Raw genomic sequence first — 18,615 nt, forward strand, 5'->3', positions numbered from 1 at the left:
TGCACACTAAAAAGCAGAACAAATCCAATCCAGCCAATTACAGATGCATCGGTCTACTCTCGATCATCACTAACAGGATGGAAAGTGTAATCAATAGTGCTATCAGAAGTAACCTTCTCAGTGACAACAAATTTCATTTCTGCTAGGGCCTCCAGATCCTGACTACATTACAACCTTAAAAATTCTCCACTGGTTGGTGTCATATCTGGAACACAGAGGATGGTTGTGGTTGCTGTTGATCAGTCATCTCGGCAGTCATCCCATTTCTACAGGAGTCCATCAGTGCAACCATCTCCAGCTGCTTCATCAATCACTTCCCTTCCATTGTAAGGCCAGAATTGAGGAAATTTACCAATGGTTGCACAATGTTCAAAAACAATTGCAACTCCTCAGAAAATAAAGCAGGTCATGTCCAAAAGCAGCAAGACCTGAGCAATTTTCAGGCATGAGTTGTAAATTGACAAGCAACATTCACGACACACAAGTGCCAGACAATGACCACCTCCAATATGAGAGACTCTAACCACCGCCCCTTGATATTCAAAGACATTACCATTATTGAATACCCCATTATCACCATACAGATGGGGTTATCATTGACCAGAAACTCAGCTGGACTAGTTATATTAATACAGTCCTACAACAGTATGTCAAACTTAAGGTCACTGCTGTGAGTAACTCACCTTCCGCCTTTGCAAAGCTAATCCACTATCTACAATGCACAAATTCGGAGTGTGACAGAATTTCCCCACTTGCCTGGATGAGTACAACTCCAACAACTCTCAAGAAGCTTGGCACCATCCAGAACAAAGCTGTCAGTTTGACTGGCACCATATTCACAAACTACCACTCCTTCCACATCTGACGCTCAGTAGTGGCAGTGTGTACCAACTACAAGAAGCATTGCAGAATTTCACTAAAGCACCTTCCAAACCCATGACTACTTCCACATAGAAGGACAAGGGCAGCAGATACAAGTTCCACCAAATGCAAGTCCTTCTCCAAACCATTCAATATCCTGACATCAGTTAAAATTATGAAATTCCCTCTCTAATGCTATTTCAGGTCCATCTACAAAATATGGACTGCAGTTGCTCAAGAGGCAGCTCACTATCACCTTCCCAAGGGCAAATGGTGATGTGCAATAAATACTGGCTGAGCCAGCAGCACCCATGTCTCAAGTAAACATTTATTTTAAAAAATCCTCATAGATGCCTCCAAAGTGCTATTCGTTCATCACTGACTTGGCCTTTGCTAAATAAAAAAATCTTCAATGTAAATTAAGTTAGATTACATGTAGTGAAAGGTGTGTTTTGGTGTAATGACTGAGGTTTCATGGGTTCAAATCCTAGTGGATTTTAAAAAAAACATTAGTCTGGAATTGAAAGACTCAGTAATTATGCCATGAAACTAGCAACTATAATTTTCATTTTAAAAAACTCTCATTTACCAAAATAATGCAGTCAAAGAAATCTGCCCTTCTTATCTGGTCTGGACTACAAGTGAATCCAGACCCACAACAATGTGTTGATTCTTAACTGTCCTCTGAAATGTCTTAGCAAGCCACTCAGTTCAAAAGTGATTCAGGATGAATAACAAATGCTGTCCATAACCCATAAAGAAAAAGCAATTTAAACTTGTTTCATTACACAGATAAAAATATCCAAAACACAAAATATAATCAATTAAATGTTAAGGAACAATATTGAACTTACTTTTCTGGATTCTCTGGATGAGGTCGATATATCAGTCTTTCATCTACGGATACAAGGTTACTGAGTGTAATCTGGAACAAAAGTAGTGAATAGAATTGAATCTCACCTGAAATGATATCTTCCCATTCAGGTAACAGCTCTTCTAAGAATAAATGCTTAGAACCTGACACATGTGTACCAACAAAAAAACGTTAAAGACCAAGACATTGAAACATCTGTCTTGTTTTGAAGAGTTTTGTTCTTAACATGTACATTAGTGCAGAATGACTCAATATGGTCAGGTGTTAAAAGTTACACTTTCTCCTTATAGCCTTGCACATTCTTCCTTTTCAGATAATAACACAATTCCCTTGTATGCCTCAATTGAAACTGCCTCCACAACAGCCTCAGGCAGTATATTCCAGATCCTAACCATTTGCTGCATGAAAGTTTCTTATGTCAGCATTGCTTCTTTTGTCAATCTTAAATGGAGGAAAAAAAAATCCAATCTACTCAGTCCAGATTGCTAATGGTCATGAATACTTCAACCAAATCTCCTCTTACCCATATCTTCTCTAATGAAAACCAGCCCAAATTATCTAGTCTATCTAAGAAACTGAAGATCTTCATGCTATAAATGTTTGTGTGCATATGTTCTCCTTGTTGTATGGTGCCCAGAAATGTATGCAACACTGCGTTTGAGGGCAAATCAATTGCTACCCCTGGATAAGGATTCAAAACAGCACCATCTTTTCAAGCTCCTTACGTCTTTTTGCTTTAAAGAAGGTTATGCCTGCCAATTCAGTAAATGTGGTTCAGAATATAAATGACGCACACAGATAAATTAAACCAAACCTCTTTGACGATTGCATTCATACCCAAACACAAATAGATTACAGAATGAGAGGACAGATTAATCAATTTACCCTGAGTAAAATTAAAGGGATACCAGCTCTTGATGATTCATGACGTGTGATGAATTGAACTCTGTGGGTTCTGATTGAACTCTGTGGCCCACCTGGGTTGGCATGAAGAGTTTAAAGATGGAGGATTCTGGATAATCCAAGATGGAAGACAGGAAAAAAGTTATGCTGTAAGAGCTGCCCCTTTTTTGAGATATTTTCAGTGTTGGAGCTGATTTTTTTTTTAATTCTAGGAACACCTATTACTATTTTATAAGCTGTTGCATTGTTTGGAACTTTGGGAAATAAAGATCAAAAATACAGCACTTTTAAAAAGGAGGAAGGGAGACAAAGGTAGTGACCATGTGGGTGGGAAGTGAATCAACAGAGAAAGAAGCTTATACTACTGTCTCACCCAGCAATGAACCTTCTCAGCTACTGCCTCTATTTTTTGATTTCAAGTACCTGTGGACATCAGAGTTCCTCTAAGAAAAGTAAACAAACAACAAAATTCACAGCTGATCTTCGAGAAACATGCGTGGGCCGATCAGAGCAGGGGAGCAGCTAAATGGCTAGTTCTTTTTTGTAAATCTACAATAGTGAGTAGTGTGGTTCTTTTTCATTATATTGTGGTTCTTTTTATTGATTAAACTTTGAAAATATAAACAAAGGCACTAAGTTAACCTGGAGCAGTGTTTTTAGAGTAATAAGACTGCTATTTTCTGGGTCTGTAGATTGTTAAGTGCAAAGATGGTCTTTAGTAGAGCGGTGTGCTCTTTCTGTCAGATGTAGGAGATTAGGGAGAGTTTCCATCTTACTGATGATTATGTTTGCAGGTGTGCTTGGTTGTGAATTCTATCAAATCGCATGGATCGGTTGGAGCAGCAGTTAGAGGCAACAAGGAATTTACAGAAGCTAGGTGGTGGTGTGATGGATAGCAGTTGCAATAAGGGAAATAAACCAACTATACAGTCAGGAAGATGGGTAACCTCCAGAAAAACGTTTTGGGAGAAGGGGGGCAGGTAGTGCAAGAGTGTCCTGTGGCTATCCCCATCTCTAACAAATGTAGGGAAATGTAGGGGGTGATGGACTCAGAGGGGAATGTAGCATTGACAGCCAAGTTTATGGTACTAAGACTGGCTTTAATGTAATGAGCCAGGTTTCAAGCATCGATTGTGATAGGGGACTCTCTCGTTACAGGCACAGAGAGATGTTTCTGCAGCCAATATTGAGACATCAGAATGGTGTGCTGCCTCCCTGTTGCCAGGATCAAGGATATCTCGGCGAGGGTGCAGAATATTCTCAAAGATGAGAGGGACCAGGAGGAGATTGTTGTACATATTGGAATTAAAGTCACAGGAACAGGTAAGGTCGAGAGGCTGAGGAGAGAATATAGGAAGTTAGGCAGGATTTTAAAAAGGTCCTTGAGAGTAGTAATATCCGGATCACTCAAGCTGCCACGTACTAGTGAGGGTAGAGATAGAAGGATGGAGCAGATAAAAGCGTGGAAGAGCAGCTGGTGCAGGAGAGAAGGTTGATGTTTTTAGATGATTGAAATCTCTTTCTGGGGGTAGAAGTGACCTGGACAAGGACAGATTGTACCTGAATTGGAAGGGGACTACTATACTGGCAGGGAGATTTATTAGAGCTGCTCGGAAAGATTTAAACCAGTAAAGGAATTTGGGGGTTGGGCAACACCCAGAGAGATAGTGAGAAAGACAGCAATCTGAGACTGATACAGTTGGCAAAAGGAGTAAGTTAAACTGTTAGGGCAGGCAGGAACAAAGCAGAGAACAAGATAGGACTGATAAATGAAACTGCATTTATTTCAATGCAAGAGGCTTAACAGGTAAGGGAGATAAACTCAGGGCATAGTTGGGAACATGGGACTGGGATATCACAGGAATTACAGAAATGTGGTTCAGAGATGGACAGGACTGGCAGCTTAATATTCCAGGTTATATATGCTATAGGAAGGAGAACAACTGAGGAGGGGAGTGGCATTTCTGATTACTGCTGTACTTAGGGAATATATTCCTGGGAATACGTCTAGGGAAGTTATTTGGGTGGTACTGAGAAATAAGGAAGGGATGATCATCTTATTGGGCTTATACTATAGACCCTCAATAGTCAGCGGGAAATTGAGAAACAAATTTGTAAGGAGGTTTCAGTTATCTGTCAGAATGGTTAGCACTAATGCCTCACAGCGGGGTAAAAACAATGACTGCAGATGCTGGAAACCAGATTCTGAATTAGTGGTGCTGGAAGAGCACAGCAGTTCAGGCAGCATCCAAGGAGCAGCAAAATCGACGTTTCGGGCAAAAGCCCTTCATCAGAAATCCTGATGCTGCTTGAACTGCTGTGCTCTTCCAGCACCAGTAATCCAGAATAATGCCTCACAGCGCCAGGTACTTGGGTTCAATTCCCACCTTGGGCGACTGTCTGTGTGGAGTTTGCACATTCTCCCCATGTCTGCGTGGTTTTCCTCCGGGTGCTCCAGTTTCCTCCCACAACCTAAAAATGTGCAGGTCAGGTGAATTGGTCATGCTAAATTGCCCGTAGTGTTAGGTGCATTAGTCAGAGGGAAAGATAGGGTAGGGGAATGGGTCTGGGTGGGTTACTCTTCAGAGTGTTGGTGTGGACTTGTTAGGCCAAATGGCCTGTTTCCATACTGTAGGGAATCAAATCTAATAATAGGGTGGTTATGGTTGGGGATTTCAATTTTCCAAACACAGACTGGGACTGCCATAGCGTTAAGGGCTTGGATGGAGAGGAATTTGTTAAGTGTGCACAAGAAAATTTTCTGATTTAGTATGTGGCTATACCTACTAGAAAACCTGACATACTCTTGGGAAATAAGGCAGGGCGGGTGCCAGTGGGGAAGTGCTTTGGGGCCAGTGACTATAATCCTATTAGTTAGGCAAGAACTTTCAAACATTTTGGGGGTGGATGCTTGCAGGTAAAGGGATCACTTGAAAATGGGGAACATTCAAAAATGAGATAATGAGAGTTCAGAGACAGTATGTTCTTGTTAGGGTGAAGGGCAAGGCTGGTATGTATATGGAAGGCTGGATGACTACAGAAATTAAGATTTTGGTCAAGAAAAAGGAAGCATATATCAGGTATAGACAGCAGAGATGGAGTGAATCCCTAAAAGAATGTAAAGGCAGTAGGAGTATACTTAAATCAGGAGGGCAAAAACAGGATATGAAATGGCTTTTGCAAACAGGATTATGGAGAATCCAAAGGTATCCTACAAATACATTAAGGACAAAAGGATAACTAGTGTTACGAAGTTGAAAGCATGTATGTTCACTTTAAAATAGGCAGTGTTTTCTGAATAATTAAGTAAACTGGAGTGCAGGCTCAGATGCCCGAGTGGGAGATGGGCTGTTCCAAAATAGATACATATAACAATTCATGTTAAATGGGTATGAGTTTTGGTTGCTGTTTTGACAACAATTTGAATTTAATCAATTAGTTTAAATTATGTCCAGGATACTAAACCCCAATCGAGTTTGAATTTATTGTTTTGACAACATTGGACCAATGGCAGAGAACAATATTGAGGGGTATATAAAAAAAAAAGAGACTTTTTAAGAATTGGTCAGAGAGCAACTACCACTGATCAACCAAGCAGAGCCAGAGAGCTAACTGCCCATCTAAAATCTTGCTCTCAAAGAAATTAGAAGACACTCTCTATCCAAGGTACCTTTTCCTGTAAAACTTGCTCACAGTAAAAAGAAAGAAGTTGACCTAGGAAGATCAGCAGATGAAAGACTGAAAACAGCAGAGAAGACAGAGACTGTGCAGACTTGAGATGAAGTTAATGTAATGCTTAATAAGTGTGTTTTTGGAACAACACATTAATAGGATTGTATTTAGTTAGGGGAAAGTGTGTTCAGTTTGCTAATAGTTTTGTTTAATGTCCGGTTAGGAAAATAAATTGTTATTTTTCTTTAAATAGTGCAAATTAGGAGTTCTCTTTCACTCCCTCACATTTTTAACAGATTAAGAGGTGAGGCGAGCTTTTCTGGGTGTTTGGCTTTAACTAACAGAGAGGCTTGATCTCCACATCAGGAGATCCAGCGCCTCGGGAAGCGTGTGGGAAAGGTGGAGCCACGGGCCGCGGCTTCTAAGACCGCGACGGAATTCTTGGCGTGTCGGGCTCAGGCCCTGGAATGGTGAGTGTGGGCCTCAAAAATCAAGGTCGTCGGAAGAACATTCGGTTTCTGGGGCATCCCGAACGGGAAGAAGGAGGCCAGCTCGTCAGCTTCTTGGAGCAATGGCTCCCACAGTTTCTGAGGCTGTAAGTTGAGGTAGGCCGGGTGCTGGCCGATCGGGCCCACCAGATCGCAGTGCGCAGGCCCAGATGAGGCCAGCTCCCCTACCTGGTCCTAGTGCAACTCCAGCCCTATAGAGACAAACAAATGATGCTGAAGCCTCTAGAGGACTGTGAAAGGATCCTCAGGCTCTGATGTATAAAGGATCACAAATTATGCTTTTCCAGGACTTCTCTCCCGTCGTGATGAGGTAAAAAGGCAGCTGAGGGACTTGAATTACCAGTATTCCATTAGAAATCCAGCGTAACTGCGTTTCAGTCACGGAGGGTCAGTGTTCAATTTTGATTCACCGGAAAAGGCAAAGGACTTCTTGGATGCTTTAAAATAGACTAACTGGCTTGAATTAGTAGGACAATTATTTTATTTTGTTTTTTCTCTGTAATTTGCCTAGTTTTCATCATTGTTGGGAGGGTGGTCTTGGCTTCTGTTAATATATGTCGGGGTCATAATTATTTCCCTTTTTGTGTCCCCTCTCTCTTCCCGTCATCCTTTGTTTTCCTGGGTTTTCTTTTCTTCCTGTTTCCTTTTGTCCTTCGTTACTGGTTTGGGGTTGGGGGAGGCGGTGGGAGGAAGTGGGGAAGAGGTCTTTTTTTTTGTTCTACCAGGAGTGCTTAGGATTACAGTATGGAGGGAACAGGTTGAATGCCCACTTTTAACTTTCTTGTTCTAAGATGTTGGTATTTGTTTCTTACTTTGTGTTATCTGGGGCAGGGGCATGGCTTCAGCTGGGAGTCATGGTGGAGCTAATGGGTGGTATGAGCGTCTCCTGTGGACAAGTGGGAAAGTCTCCTTTCATTTATATGTTGGCATGTTGTAGAAGTAGGTGTTAGAAGTTTTGATTTAGTAATTTTGGAAGTTGCATTTTTAAACTTATACGAATTGTTTTTGTTTTTCACTCGGCGTGCTATGGGTGGGGTTCCTCCTCTTGGGGGGGGGGGGGGGTCACGGACTGTTTTGGACGATCATGGCTAGCCATTCGTTTAAATGATGCACCTGGAATGTTAAGGGGAGTCATTCACCAATTAAGAAAAAAAAAGATACTGTCAAACCTTAGAAAGGAGGGGGTCGATGTAACCTTGTTACAAAAAACACACTTAACTGATAAAGAGCATTTGAAGTTACAACAGGGAGGATTCAGCCAAGTGTTTTTCTCATACTTTAATTTGAAAAGTAGAGGAGTTGCTATTCTCATCGTAAGAACCTCCCATTTCAAATACTAGGCCAAAATAAGGATGAGTCAAGATTAGAGTGGTGCTGGAAAAGCACAGCAGGTCAGGCAGCATCCGAGGAGCAGGAAAATCGACGTTTCAGGCAAAAGCGCTTCATCAGGACTTTCCAGACTTTAAGAAATACCAATTGAGTTCTTTACTATCCTATATGGCTGAATGGGCCTGTCAGGATCTGCAATCAATCTGGTTGGATATTGAAGCTACCCAGACAAAATGCCCCCTCATTAATTTATCGTTTATGGACAAGTTGAGAATTGTTCTGGACCACTGCAAAAACCCAATTGTCCTAAACACAGTTAAAGCATGGAGAATGATGCGGCAAGGCAAGGACAATTTACAAAAAAAACTTCCCCTTTCACTCCCATAGTGGGAATGTTGGGATTCCAGCCGGGGTTGATGGACTCTGGCTTTAAGGTCTGAGACTCCAGAGGAATCTCCTATTTCAGAGATCATGATGTCATGACGTCCTTCGACCAACTTAGTCAGAAGTTTGAGCTACCTAGGAGAGACCTCTTTTGTAACTTCCAGGTTAGAGACTTCACACAAAAAAAAAGACTACATTGATGGTTAGTCCCTACAAGTCAGACATGAAGAGGAGAGAGCTCCGGTCCGCGGGTGCCCTCTCGGTTAGCACTATCTATCACTTGTTAGGAAGTAATGTTTCAAAGGACATTGATTGGCTTAGCAGAACCTGGACTCAAGAACTGGGGGTGGAAATCTCAGAGATGTGGGAGGATATCTGGGAAAATGTTAGGAAGATCTCAATTTGTAATAGGACCCAGGCTATTCAATTGAAGGTACTCCTTATGGTTCACTTGACACCGGAACAGCTTGCGAAATTTAAGGCAAGAGTGTCCCCAATGTGCCCCAAGTGTAAAATGGAGGTTGGCACTCTTACTCATTGCTTGCGGTCATGCCACAAGCTCCGCAGGTATTGAGATGCCATAGCGAGGGTTTTGGAAGAGGTTTTGGGAACTGAGGTTAAGTTGGATCGGGTGTCCCTCCTTTTGGGTCTTCCAAATCTTCCCTCTTTGGATATGCATGGGACGAAATTGTTTAATATTCTTTCATTCTGTTCAAGGAAGAACACTCTAATGAGCTGGGTGTTGGAGAATCCTCCGGGACTCTTGAGTTGGCATAGGTTAGTTATGGAACATCCCCCTGGACTTCCTTATGAGTGTGGTGCACCAGAAAACAGAACTGTTTTACAGAACATGGTGGCCTTTTTTGAATTATACTGATGTAGACTAATCCGCTATGCTGTTTGGGCCTTTGTGTAGCCATGAGGGTGGTGTCTGGCAGTCCAGGGGCCCCGGGGGGTAAAGTCCTGAATCAATACAGGTTCACTTACTATTGCTCCCAGTGGTGGGGAGCCTCGGTGAGATTGCGCTGAGTGTAGTGATTTAATTTAATATAATTTAAGTTACCTTGTTATAACTTGGTTTAATTTCATTTTGTTTATTTATTTTTCTTCTTTCTCCTTGGTTATTTATTGAATTGTAGTTTTTGTAGAGTTTTTCGCTTTTTCGTGTTTTGATAGTTTGTGGAGTAGAGTAGTAGTTTGGTTTCTATTATATATATTATATTATAAAGTTGTCACACTACTTCATACTGATTTTGTAATTTTTCAATAAAAATGTTTATAAAAAAATTTGAAGATGCTTGTTTGTGAATGCAGTGTATCATTTTCAATCTTAATGTGGAATTTAAACTGTTTTTCATTGGATCTTTTACAATGACATTACCAAATAACTCCTTGCCATTGTATAATACTGGATTTAAAGCAGCCATCCTTGGCTGGTCCCACAATGTGTTGATTCAGGAAACTGTTGAGGAAACACTCTTCAAACGTAACTTCAGAGCATCCTTGCCAACTTGATTGGTCCACTCTATATGAAAATTGAAGTCCTCCATAACTTTTCCATTGCATTTTCTTATAAACTCCAATAACGAATGCCTTGTCCAATATTATGATTAATATTCAGTGGTCTATAAACTGTTGTCACCAGCAGTTCTTCTTTTTTGCAATTCCAACTTTCACTCAGATTGGTTATGTTTCTCGATTTTCTGAAGCAAGATCCTTTATCTCTAATGTCTTTATGTCATTCTATATTATCAAGGCTACCACTCCTGCTTCTACCTGTCTTTTGTAAATGTGTGCATCCTGGATTATTTATTTTCCACCTTCTGTAACCATATCTCTTGTACTGGCTATTAGGCAAGCCATTTATCGCTATTCGTGGCACTAGTTTTAATTATCAACTAGGGATGCTCAATGCTTTCCAATAGTTGGTTCATTTTTTCCACTACAATACACTGCAGAGACCTTGCTCTCTGATGCGTTATTAATGTTAATCTGCAAGCTACTTCCTGTCCCACACATCTTCGTTTACTCATACCAATTTGCTTTTTAATGCCTCAACTTTTATCTTTGGATTTCTAAACCTCTCTCCAGCCAAACTCTCCTTCCCTTCTAATAGTAAAGATGTTTTCTACTTCTATTTGCTTGAGCACTCTTATTTTTGCTTACTCTGTCCTTTCCTGTCAGACTGCCACTATCCTACACTATTGCCTCATCATTTTAACTTTCTAAGTCTCATCAACATTGGCAAGCACTATCATATTTCAGGAGGAGCTGAAAAATGTGTTGCTGGAAAAGTGCGGCAGGTCAGGCAGCATCCAAGGAGCAGGAGAATCGACGTTTCGGGCATAAGCCCTTCTTCAGGAATGAGGAGGGTGTGCCAAGCAGGCTAAGATAAAAGGTAGGGAGGAGGGACTTGGGGGAGGGGCGTTGGGAATGTGATAGGTGGGAAGGAGGTTAAGGTGAGGGTGATAGGCCGTAGAGGGGGTGGGGCAGAGAGGTCGGGAAGATGATTGCAGGTCTAGAAGGTGGTGCTGAGTCCGAGGGTTGGGACTGAGACAAGGCGGGGGCAGGGGAAATGAGGAAGTTGGAGAAATCTGCATTCATCCCTTGTGGTTGGAGGGTTCCTAGGCAGAAGACCATGGCGTCATGTTGCCATGGTCTGGCGATGGAGGATGCCAAGGATCTGCATGTCCTTGGTGGAGTGTGAGGGGGAGTTAAAGTGTTCAGCCACAGGGCAGTTTGGGTTGGTTGGTGCGGGTTGCCAAGTAACAGCTTCTTCAGATAAAGATTAGTTACAGTGCAACAATGCCACCAACACCTGGTGCCATCTTAGCTGCAGAGTACCTAGGTACAATCCTTGGTTAGAGAGTAGAGAAATTAAGAAGAAAAAGTTGCATGACATCAATACCCTGAGGTGTTCTCTGAAACATTCCGCAAATAGGCGACCTGTCTCCCCAATGTAGAGGAGGCCACATTGGGTGCAGCGGATGCAGTAAATGATGTGTGTGGAGGTGCAGGTGAATTTGTGACTGATATGGAAGGATCCCTTGGGGCCTTGGAGGGAAGTGAGGGGGGGTGAGGGCGCAAGTTTTGCATTTCTTGCGGTTGCAGGGGAAGGTGCTGGGAGTGGAGGTTGGGTTGGTGGGGGGGTGTGGACCTGATGAGGGAGTCGCGGAGGGAGTGGTCTTTCCGGAACACTGATAGGGGAGGGGAGGGAAATATATCCTTGGTGGTGGGGTCTGTTTGGAGGTGGCGGAAATGACGAAGGATGATACGATGTATCTGGAGGTTGGTGGGGTGGTAGGTGAGGACCAGTGGGGTTCTATCATATTTCATCCCTGATACAGTGATGGATGAAGTCAATAGTAAAAGGACAAAACATCTACTCACTGATCTGCAAATGTTCAAACTGAAGCTTTCAATTCCAGACTTTCTTATAAGCAAAGATACAAATGGTAGATGAAATGAGTTACTGAAAGGCAGTTTACGTGAAGTTAATGGACATGGCCTACGCGAATGAAATGTTAATCAGGAGCAAAAGTCCTTGGCTGCGAATTCACTTGCTAGTGTGTTTCTTAAAGAATTAACTTATCTTGACATAAAGATTATCAAGACATCACGATATGAAAAGAGCTTTGCAGCTAATAAACCATTTCTGAATATAATCACTATTGTACTCTGGGGAAAATACAGGAACCGATTTGTATATAGCATGATCCCACAAAAACATTTACATGACCACAAACTCATCTGCTCCCGGCCTCTGAAGCACGGTTGGTGGTTGGTAGCCAGTGACCAGCTGCTCAGTGCCCAGCATGGCCCCAGGGGCCCAGTGCCCACCGTGGCAGCAGCCAGCGGTCAAACTACGTGGATGCCCCTGAGAAAAGAGCCCTTGGGAAAATACTGTAATGTTTCTCTTTTTTTGCTTTGCTTTTTGTTTATCCGACCTACGGTTATATTATGTATTGGTGTCATGCAACTTTTTCTTCTTCATTTCTCTACTCTCTAACCAAGGATTGTACCTAGGTACTCTGCAGCTAAGATGGCACCAGGTGTTGGTGGCATTGTTGCACTGTAACTGATCTTTACCTGAAGAAGCTGTTCCTTGGCACCTTTGGATCTGAGATAGCACTGCAAGTGGCGACATATCACTGTACTCATTTGGCAATAAAGTTAACTCATTCATTCAACCTTTTGAAGTATTGGCTGAAGAAAATAAGAACATGGGGGTTGTACTAAAAGTAAAATGGGATCTTGCATGTCCATGAGAAGACTTAAAGTATTATCTAATTGATAGCATCAATGAAAGATCAGCATTCCTACTGTTCTGGAATGATAGTTTACTTTCCAAGTCTCCAAACTTTGAATTAAATCTTTGACCATCTGATTCAGGCAGCAGCACTACCAAGTTCAATTCTTACTTCACAAATATAAGATGCTGACTAACAACAGGATAATTTTGAAGCTGACTTCAATGTCAAAAATTGTGTTATAACACTCCTGTGAAGCATTTTGGGACATTTTATTACTTTAGGGGTGTTATATAAATGCAGGTTGCCATTATACATCGTTGTCCTTGTTGCATTGATTCAGTACATTCAACTAACAGCTCTTCATCATTGTAAATAAGAATGCAAACATTAGCTTATTCTGCCAAAGCCAATGTAAATCTCTGACCAATAGTGCAAGGAGGGTTTGGGATGCCAAAAACAAGTTCAAAGAGCTTGAAATGTATCTCAAATACACTCATTTCTGAGGAGCAAGGAGAGAAAAACAGACTTACACTTACTCAGCATTTTGCATGCCCCTGAATGTTTCAATATTCTTTACAGCGTAAACACTATTGTGATCTAGGAAACAGAGCAGCTTCCACAAACAATAAGGTAATAATGACCTGATTATTCTTTCCTTTTTTCAAAAAAGAAAATGAATATTAAACAAAAACAGAAGTTTTTTTGGAAAAACGCAGCAGGTCTGACAACATCTGTGAAGAGAAATCAGAGTTAAATGCGTCAGGTCTGATGACCCTTCCTGAGATCCTGCCAGACCTGATGAGCTTTCCCAGCAACTTCTATTTTTGTTTCTGATTTAAGCATCCGGGGTTTTTAAAGAACAAGTATTGGTCAGAATACTGGATATAATTTTCTTGCTCTTCCTTAGATCCGTGCCATGATTTCTTTCACAATTGCTTGAATAGATGGTAACACTTTGGTTTAATGTATAACTTGAAAGCTAACTCCTCCATCAATGCAATTCTGCACTGCTCCAGGATGTTAGTCTTGATTATTGTACTCAGGCCATAGAGTGGAGCCTAAACCCAGAATAATATGACTCAGATGTGAGATATGAGTGCTACCAATTGAGCCATAGTGGACACACACAATTCAAAAATGCAAAGCTTTTCGAAAAGGACAGTGTCATTGATGCTACTAGGATGAATAACATCAGTTTCAGTTTTATTTAAGTCGCATGGTGGAACAAGAAAATGTATTTGGTATGATATATTAGCAGATTATATAGATGTGCATGTTGTTAAGAATTTCAAACTCAATTACTTACATTAGAAGAACTCAGTTCCATTGTCCGTTCAACTGGATCTACAACAGAATGTTCTTTAATGTATGTTGTGGTCCTGCTTGTACCTAGTATCTAGCAAAAACACATTACATAGGTTACAATATGAAACTACCCCATTGTCTTAATACCCCCAATTTCTGAATAATACTTACTAAATGGAGAACCAGAATATTTTTCAAGTTTCAATGAGTCAAGTGAATTTACACATGAATTAAGTGTAGGCCATTTGGTTTTTCTAGACTGTTCCATCGATTAATAAGATCATGGATGATCAGATTGTGACCTAAACTTGACCTTCTCTAGCCTCTCTGTAGTGAAGAATCTACCTAAAGAGTATTCAATGATGCTGCTTCCACCACTGTGAGGAGGAGAGTTCCAAAGACTCGATATCTTCTGACAGAAAAATATTCTCTTCACGGTGGCTCAGTGGTTAGCACTGCTGCCTCATAGCACCAGGGACCCAGGTTCGATTCCAGCCTTGGGCAACTATCTGTATGGATTTGCACATTCTCCCCATGTCTGCGTGTGTTTCTTCCGGGTGCTCCGGTTTCCTCCCACAATCCAAAGATGTGCAGGTCAGCTGAATTGGCCAGGTTAAATTGCCCATAGTGTTAGGTGCATTAGTCGGGGGGGGGGGTTTAATATTGCTTTTCAAAGGGTCGGTGTGGACTTATTGGGCCGAAGAGCCTGTTTCCACACTGTAGGGAATCTAAAATCCCTTAATGGAAGCCACCTAATTTTAAACTCTGCTCTCAAGTTCTAGTATCAGACACAAAAAATCTTTGTTTGGGAAAAATCTTTTCAGCATTCACTCTCTAGGGATATTACAAAGTCTTTTGGAGATTATAAACACTGTAAATTGAACATAATTAGTGGGGAAATATACTCATACCTATTTTACACAACAGCGAGTGTTGGATTAATTTCCTTACAACACACCATACTACAAATGTCTGTTTATGAATCTTTCAAAGGCTACTTAACTATTGAATATTTACAGAGCCTGGAAACTTCCTAAAGTTATTTGTGTTGACACTACACAGAAATGCCACATTCAATACAACAGCTTGAGTTGGCCAAGTTACTTGTAGCTTTACATTGTAAATTACATATGCATTTTCAAACAGATTACCTAACATTCTCATCATTAACCTGGGATCTTAGATCATTATTGTGACTTAGACACAGATGGTTTATTAAAGGCAACTAAGTTGACAAGTCGTGATCTTATTGAACAATGGAGCAGGCTTGAAGGGCAGAGTGGTCCATTCTAGTTACTTGTTCATACATATGTCAAAGAACATATCACTACCTTAAGCTCCATGTACAATTCTTTTTCAGTTTATTATTATCTGGATTCAACTCAGAAATCAGATTATTCTGCACCAACTTTTATAAATGTCAATTGTACAAACTGTTCTATGGATCTGGACAGTAACAAGCCATGTCAATTAAATTATTGGACCATAAAAAGCTCTTGTTGATTCTGGCTATTTTGGTTCAGTAATATGAACCAATGGGTATCCAAATAAACCAAAAATATTGCACAAAATGCTGCTTATGGACTTACAGCTATAACAATGCTGGGGAGGCCCCACTCCGTACTAAGCAGACGATGGCTATGCAGTCTTCCTCGAGTATCAAGATTTCTCTCCAACACATCCACGCCTACCACGTTAGGATTCATGGGATTGGGGTATTTACGCATTGCAGCTTTGATAACAGTCTCCCATGGATGGCTAAAGGATACAAGCAAATAAGACTACATGGCATATCAACCAACACCACTATACAGAAATGCAAGGGAAGAGGTGGGTGCAAAAGGCAGTTACAAAACTGTCACCTTAAGCAAACTTACAATCACATGTATGTATACAATAGGTATTTTAAATGTACACATACACTGAAATATAACAATGCATAAATACATCACAGCATAGAACGTATTGTAAAAGTACAAGATCATTTAAGCCAGTAAAGAAAATATGACTCTCCTTTTTCTAATCTGCAGTCTATTCCTCAACTTCTTCAATCAGAACTCAGAACAATAACAGTTTAGCAAAGGAACAGACCCTTCGGCCCACCAAGACTGCACCAACACATTCTAAACTAAAAATCTTTTGCCTCTACATGATCCATATCCTTCTATTCCCTGCCTATTCACTTATCTGTCAAGATATCTCTTACATGTTGCTACTGTATCCACTTTCACTACCTCCACTGGTAGCACATTCCAGGCACTTATCACCCTCTGTGTAAAAAAACATGTCTCTCACATCTCTATACGTTTCTCCCTTTTACCTTAAGCCTGCCCCCTAGTAAAGACATTTTTACTCTGGGAAAAAGACTCCAACTATCCATTCTATCCATCCTCCCACAATGTTGTAAACTTCTATGAGCTTGCCCTTCATCCTTCGATATTCAAGTGAAAACACACAAAGTTTGTCCAATCTCTCCTCATAGGTAATACTCTCCGAGCCGGGCAACATCCTGGAAAAGCTTTTCTGTACCCTATCCAAATCCTCCATATCTTCTTGTAGTGTGGCAACCAGAACTATTTGCAATATTCCAAATATAGCTGAACTAAAGTTCTATACAGTTGCAGCATGACTTGCCAATTTTCATACTCTATGCCCTGAGCAAAAACAGCAGACATGCTGGATGCCTTCTTGACCATTTTATCCACTCGTGTTGTAACTTTCAGGACCTAGGCAAAAGTGAGGACTGCAGATGCTGGAAAGCAGAGTTTAGATCAGAGTGGTGCTGGAAAAGCTCAGCAGGTCAGGCAGCATCCGAGGAGCAGGAAAATCGACGTTTTGGGCAAAAGCTGAGGCTGGGGAGAAAGTAGCAAAGTGAATGGAGGTGGGGATGGTGGTGATAGGTCAGAGAGGAGGGTGGAGCAGATAGGTGGGAAGGGAGATTCAGGAAAGGGCCTGAAGAAGGGCCTGTGCCCGAAACGTCGAATCTCCTGTTCCCTGGATGCTGCCTGACCTGCTGTGCTGTTCCAGCAATAAAGTTTCAACTTTGATCTCCAGCATCTGCAGACCTCACTTTCTCCTTGAAGATTGGTAGGTAGGACAGGTCATGAGGACGGTGCTGAGCTGGAAGGTTGGAACTGGGGGGGGCTGGGGAGAGGAGGGAAATGAGGAAACTGGTGAAATCCACATTGATGCCCTGGGGTTGAAGTGTTCCGAGGCGGAAGCTGAGACGTTCTTCCTCCAGGCATTAGGTGGTGAGGGAGCGGCGGTGGAGGAAACTGTTGGGGACGTCGGGAGAGGAAGAAATGGAGGGCTTGGAGGCCCTGGTCATGGCGGATGGCCAGGGACGTCCCCAACAGTACCCTTCCACTGGCTGAACTGGTCCTCACCCTTAACAATTTCTCCTTCGAATCCTTCCACTTCCTCCAGACCAAAGGGGTAGCAATGGGCACCCCCATCAACCTATTGTACTCTTTGCGCCATTTTTCTGCCCAAATCTCCAACATATCTATATCATCTGGCAACCTTCCTTACCTATCTGCAGCTCCCCCAATCTTTGTATCGTTCACAAACTTACTAATCAGGCACCTAAATTCACTGCCAAATCACATATATGTTACAATCAACAGATATCCCAGCACTGATCCCTGTGGAACACCACTGGTCACAGAATTAGCAATTTGAGTAATGGGCAATTGGGAAGCTCATCTTGGGATCAAATACAACGTCAAGCTTGAGAAGGATTGGAATCAGTAACAAGACAGCAAATTTTGTCATGCAGACCAGAGGCAATTGCTTCTGTCCTCCCAATTGCAGGAAAGTTTGCTCATGCCGTATTGCATGCTGAATAAGCAATCTGATAGCTCTAAACTCCTTCACAGCCTCTTAAGTTAAGTGACAAGTTAGAGATCAGTGTCACAACTAAAATGTGACTCCAATGTTTTTGGCTAAAGTTGCTAAGGAGCTGCATGCAAATGGGAAATGGGAGGGGGAGAATAGAGGTGTTGGATCTAAATTAATCTCTGAATGAGTCTGCAGACACTGTTTAAGGTGTGCACCTCCAAAAATGCAACTAGATATACCAACAGTCTGAATGCGCTGGCAGTATAACTAGGATCAGCACCACATCTGTTCCCAATTAAACAAGGAATTGGCTGGAAAAAACTGGCGAAGCATGTGGTAAACAATTAAATATCTTCCAGTGGGAGTTGTTACTTGTTTTCCACAAAGAGACCCACACAACCCTTTACAAAAAAAAGCAGCCCTCCAGTTCTTTCAGCAATGCAGAGTCCCGGGAGTTTATGAGTCTGTAAGGCATATCTCTGCACAAAATTCATCGATTTCGGGAAAATCACAAACTAAACTGCTCAAGCAGATTTAAAGATCGAGTCAGAAACTGCTTCATGTCAGCTTCCAGCAGCATCAGGCTGATCCAGTCACAGCAAGCATGAGGCAGGCAGGAATGTTGAACACAGCAGCCTACCTCCCCTCCTCCCCCCCCCCCCCCCAAATTAATCCTTCATTCCTG

At 41.7% G+C, this 18,615-nt stretch overlaps 1 protein-coding gene across 8 annotated transcripts in view; it reads right to left on the minus strand.

The window, feature by feature from the left end:
• prelid3a (PRELI domain containing 3A) overlaps window positions 1-18,615 on the minus strand; it is a 42,900-nt gene that overhangs the window by 19,310 nt on the left and 4,975 nt on the right. For all 8 annotated transcript variants that reach the window (XR_006311350.1, XR_006311348.1, XM_043687739.1 and 5 more), the window contains 3 exons: window positions 15,680-15,848; window positions 14,092-14,181; window positions 1,716-1,786 (listed from right to left, as the gene is read on the minus strand). Coding sequence is in view for 6 of the 8 variants with exons in the window: in XM_043687739.1 (XP_043543674.1) it covers window positions 1,716-1,786; window positions 14,092-14,181; window positions 15,680-15,848 (330 nt within the window). In the remaining 2 variants the exon portion in view is untranslated. The remainder of the gene's footprint in view (window positions 1-1,715; window positions 1,787-14,091; window positions 14,182-15,679; window positions 15,849-18,615) is intronic.

The sequence above is a fragment of the Chiloscyllium plagiosum genome, chromosome 4, assembly GCF_004010195.1.
Source record: "Chiloscyllium plagiosum isolate BGI_BamShark_2017 chromosome 4, ASM401019v2, whole genome shotgun sequence".
NCBI classification, from domain to species: Eukaryota; Metazoa; Chordata; class Chondrichthyes; order Orectolobiformes; family Hemiscylliidae; genus Chiloscyllium; species Chiloscyllium plagiosum.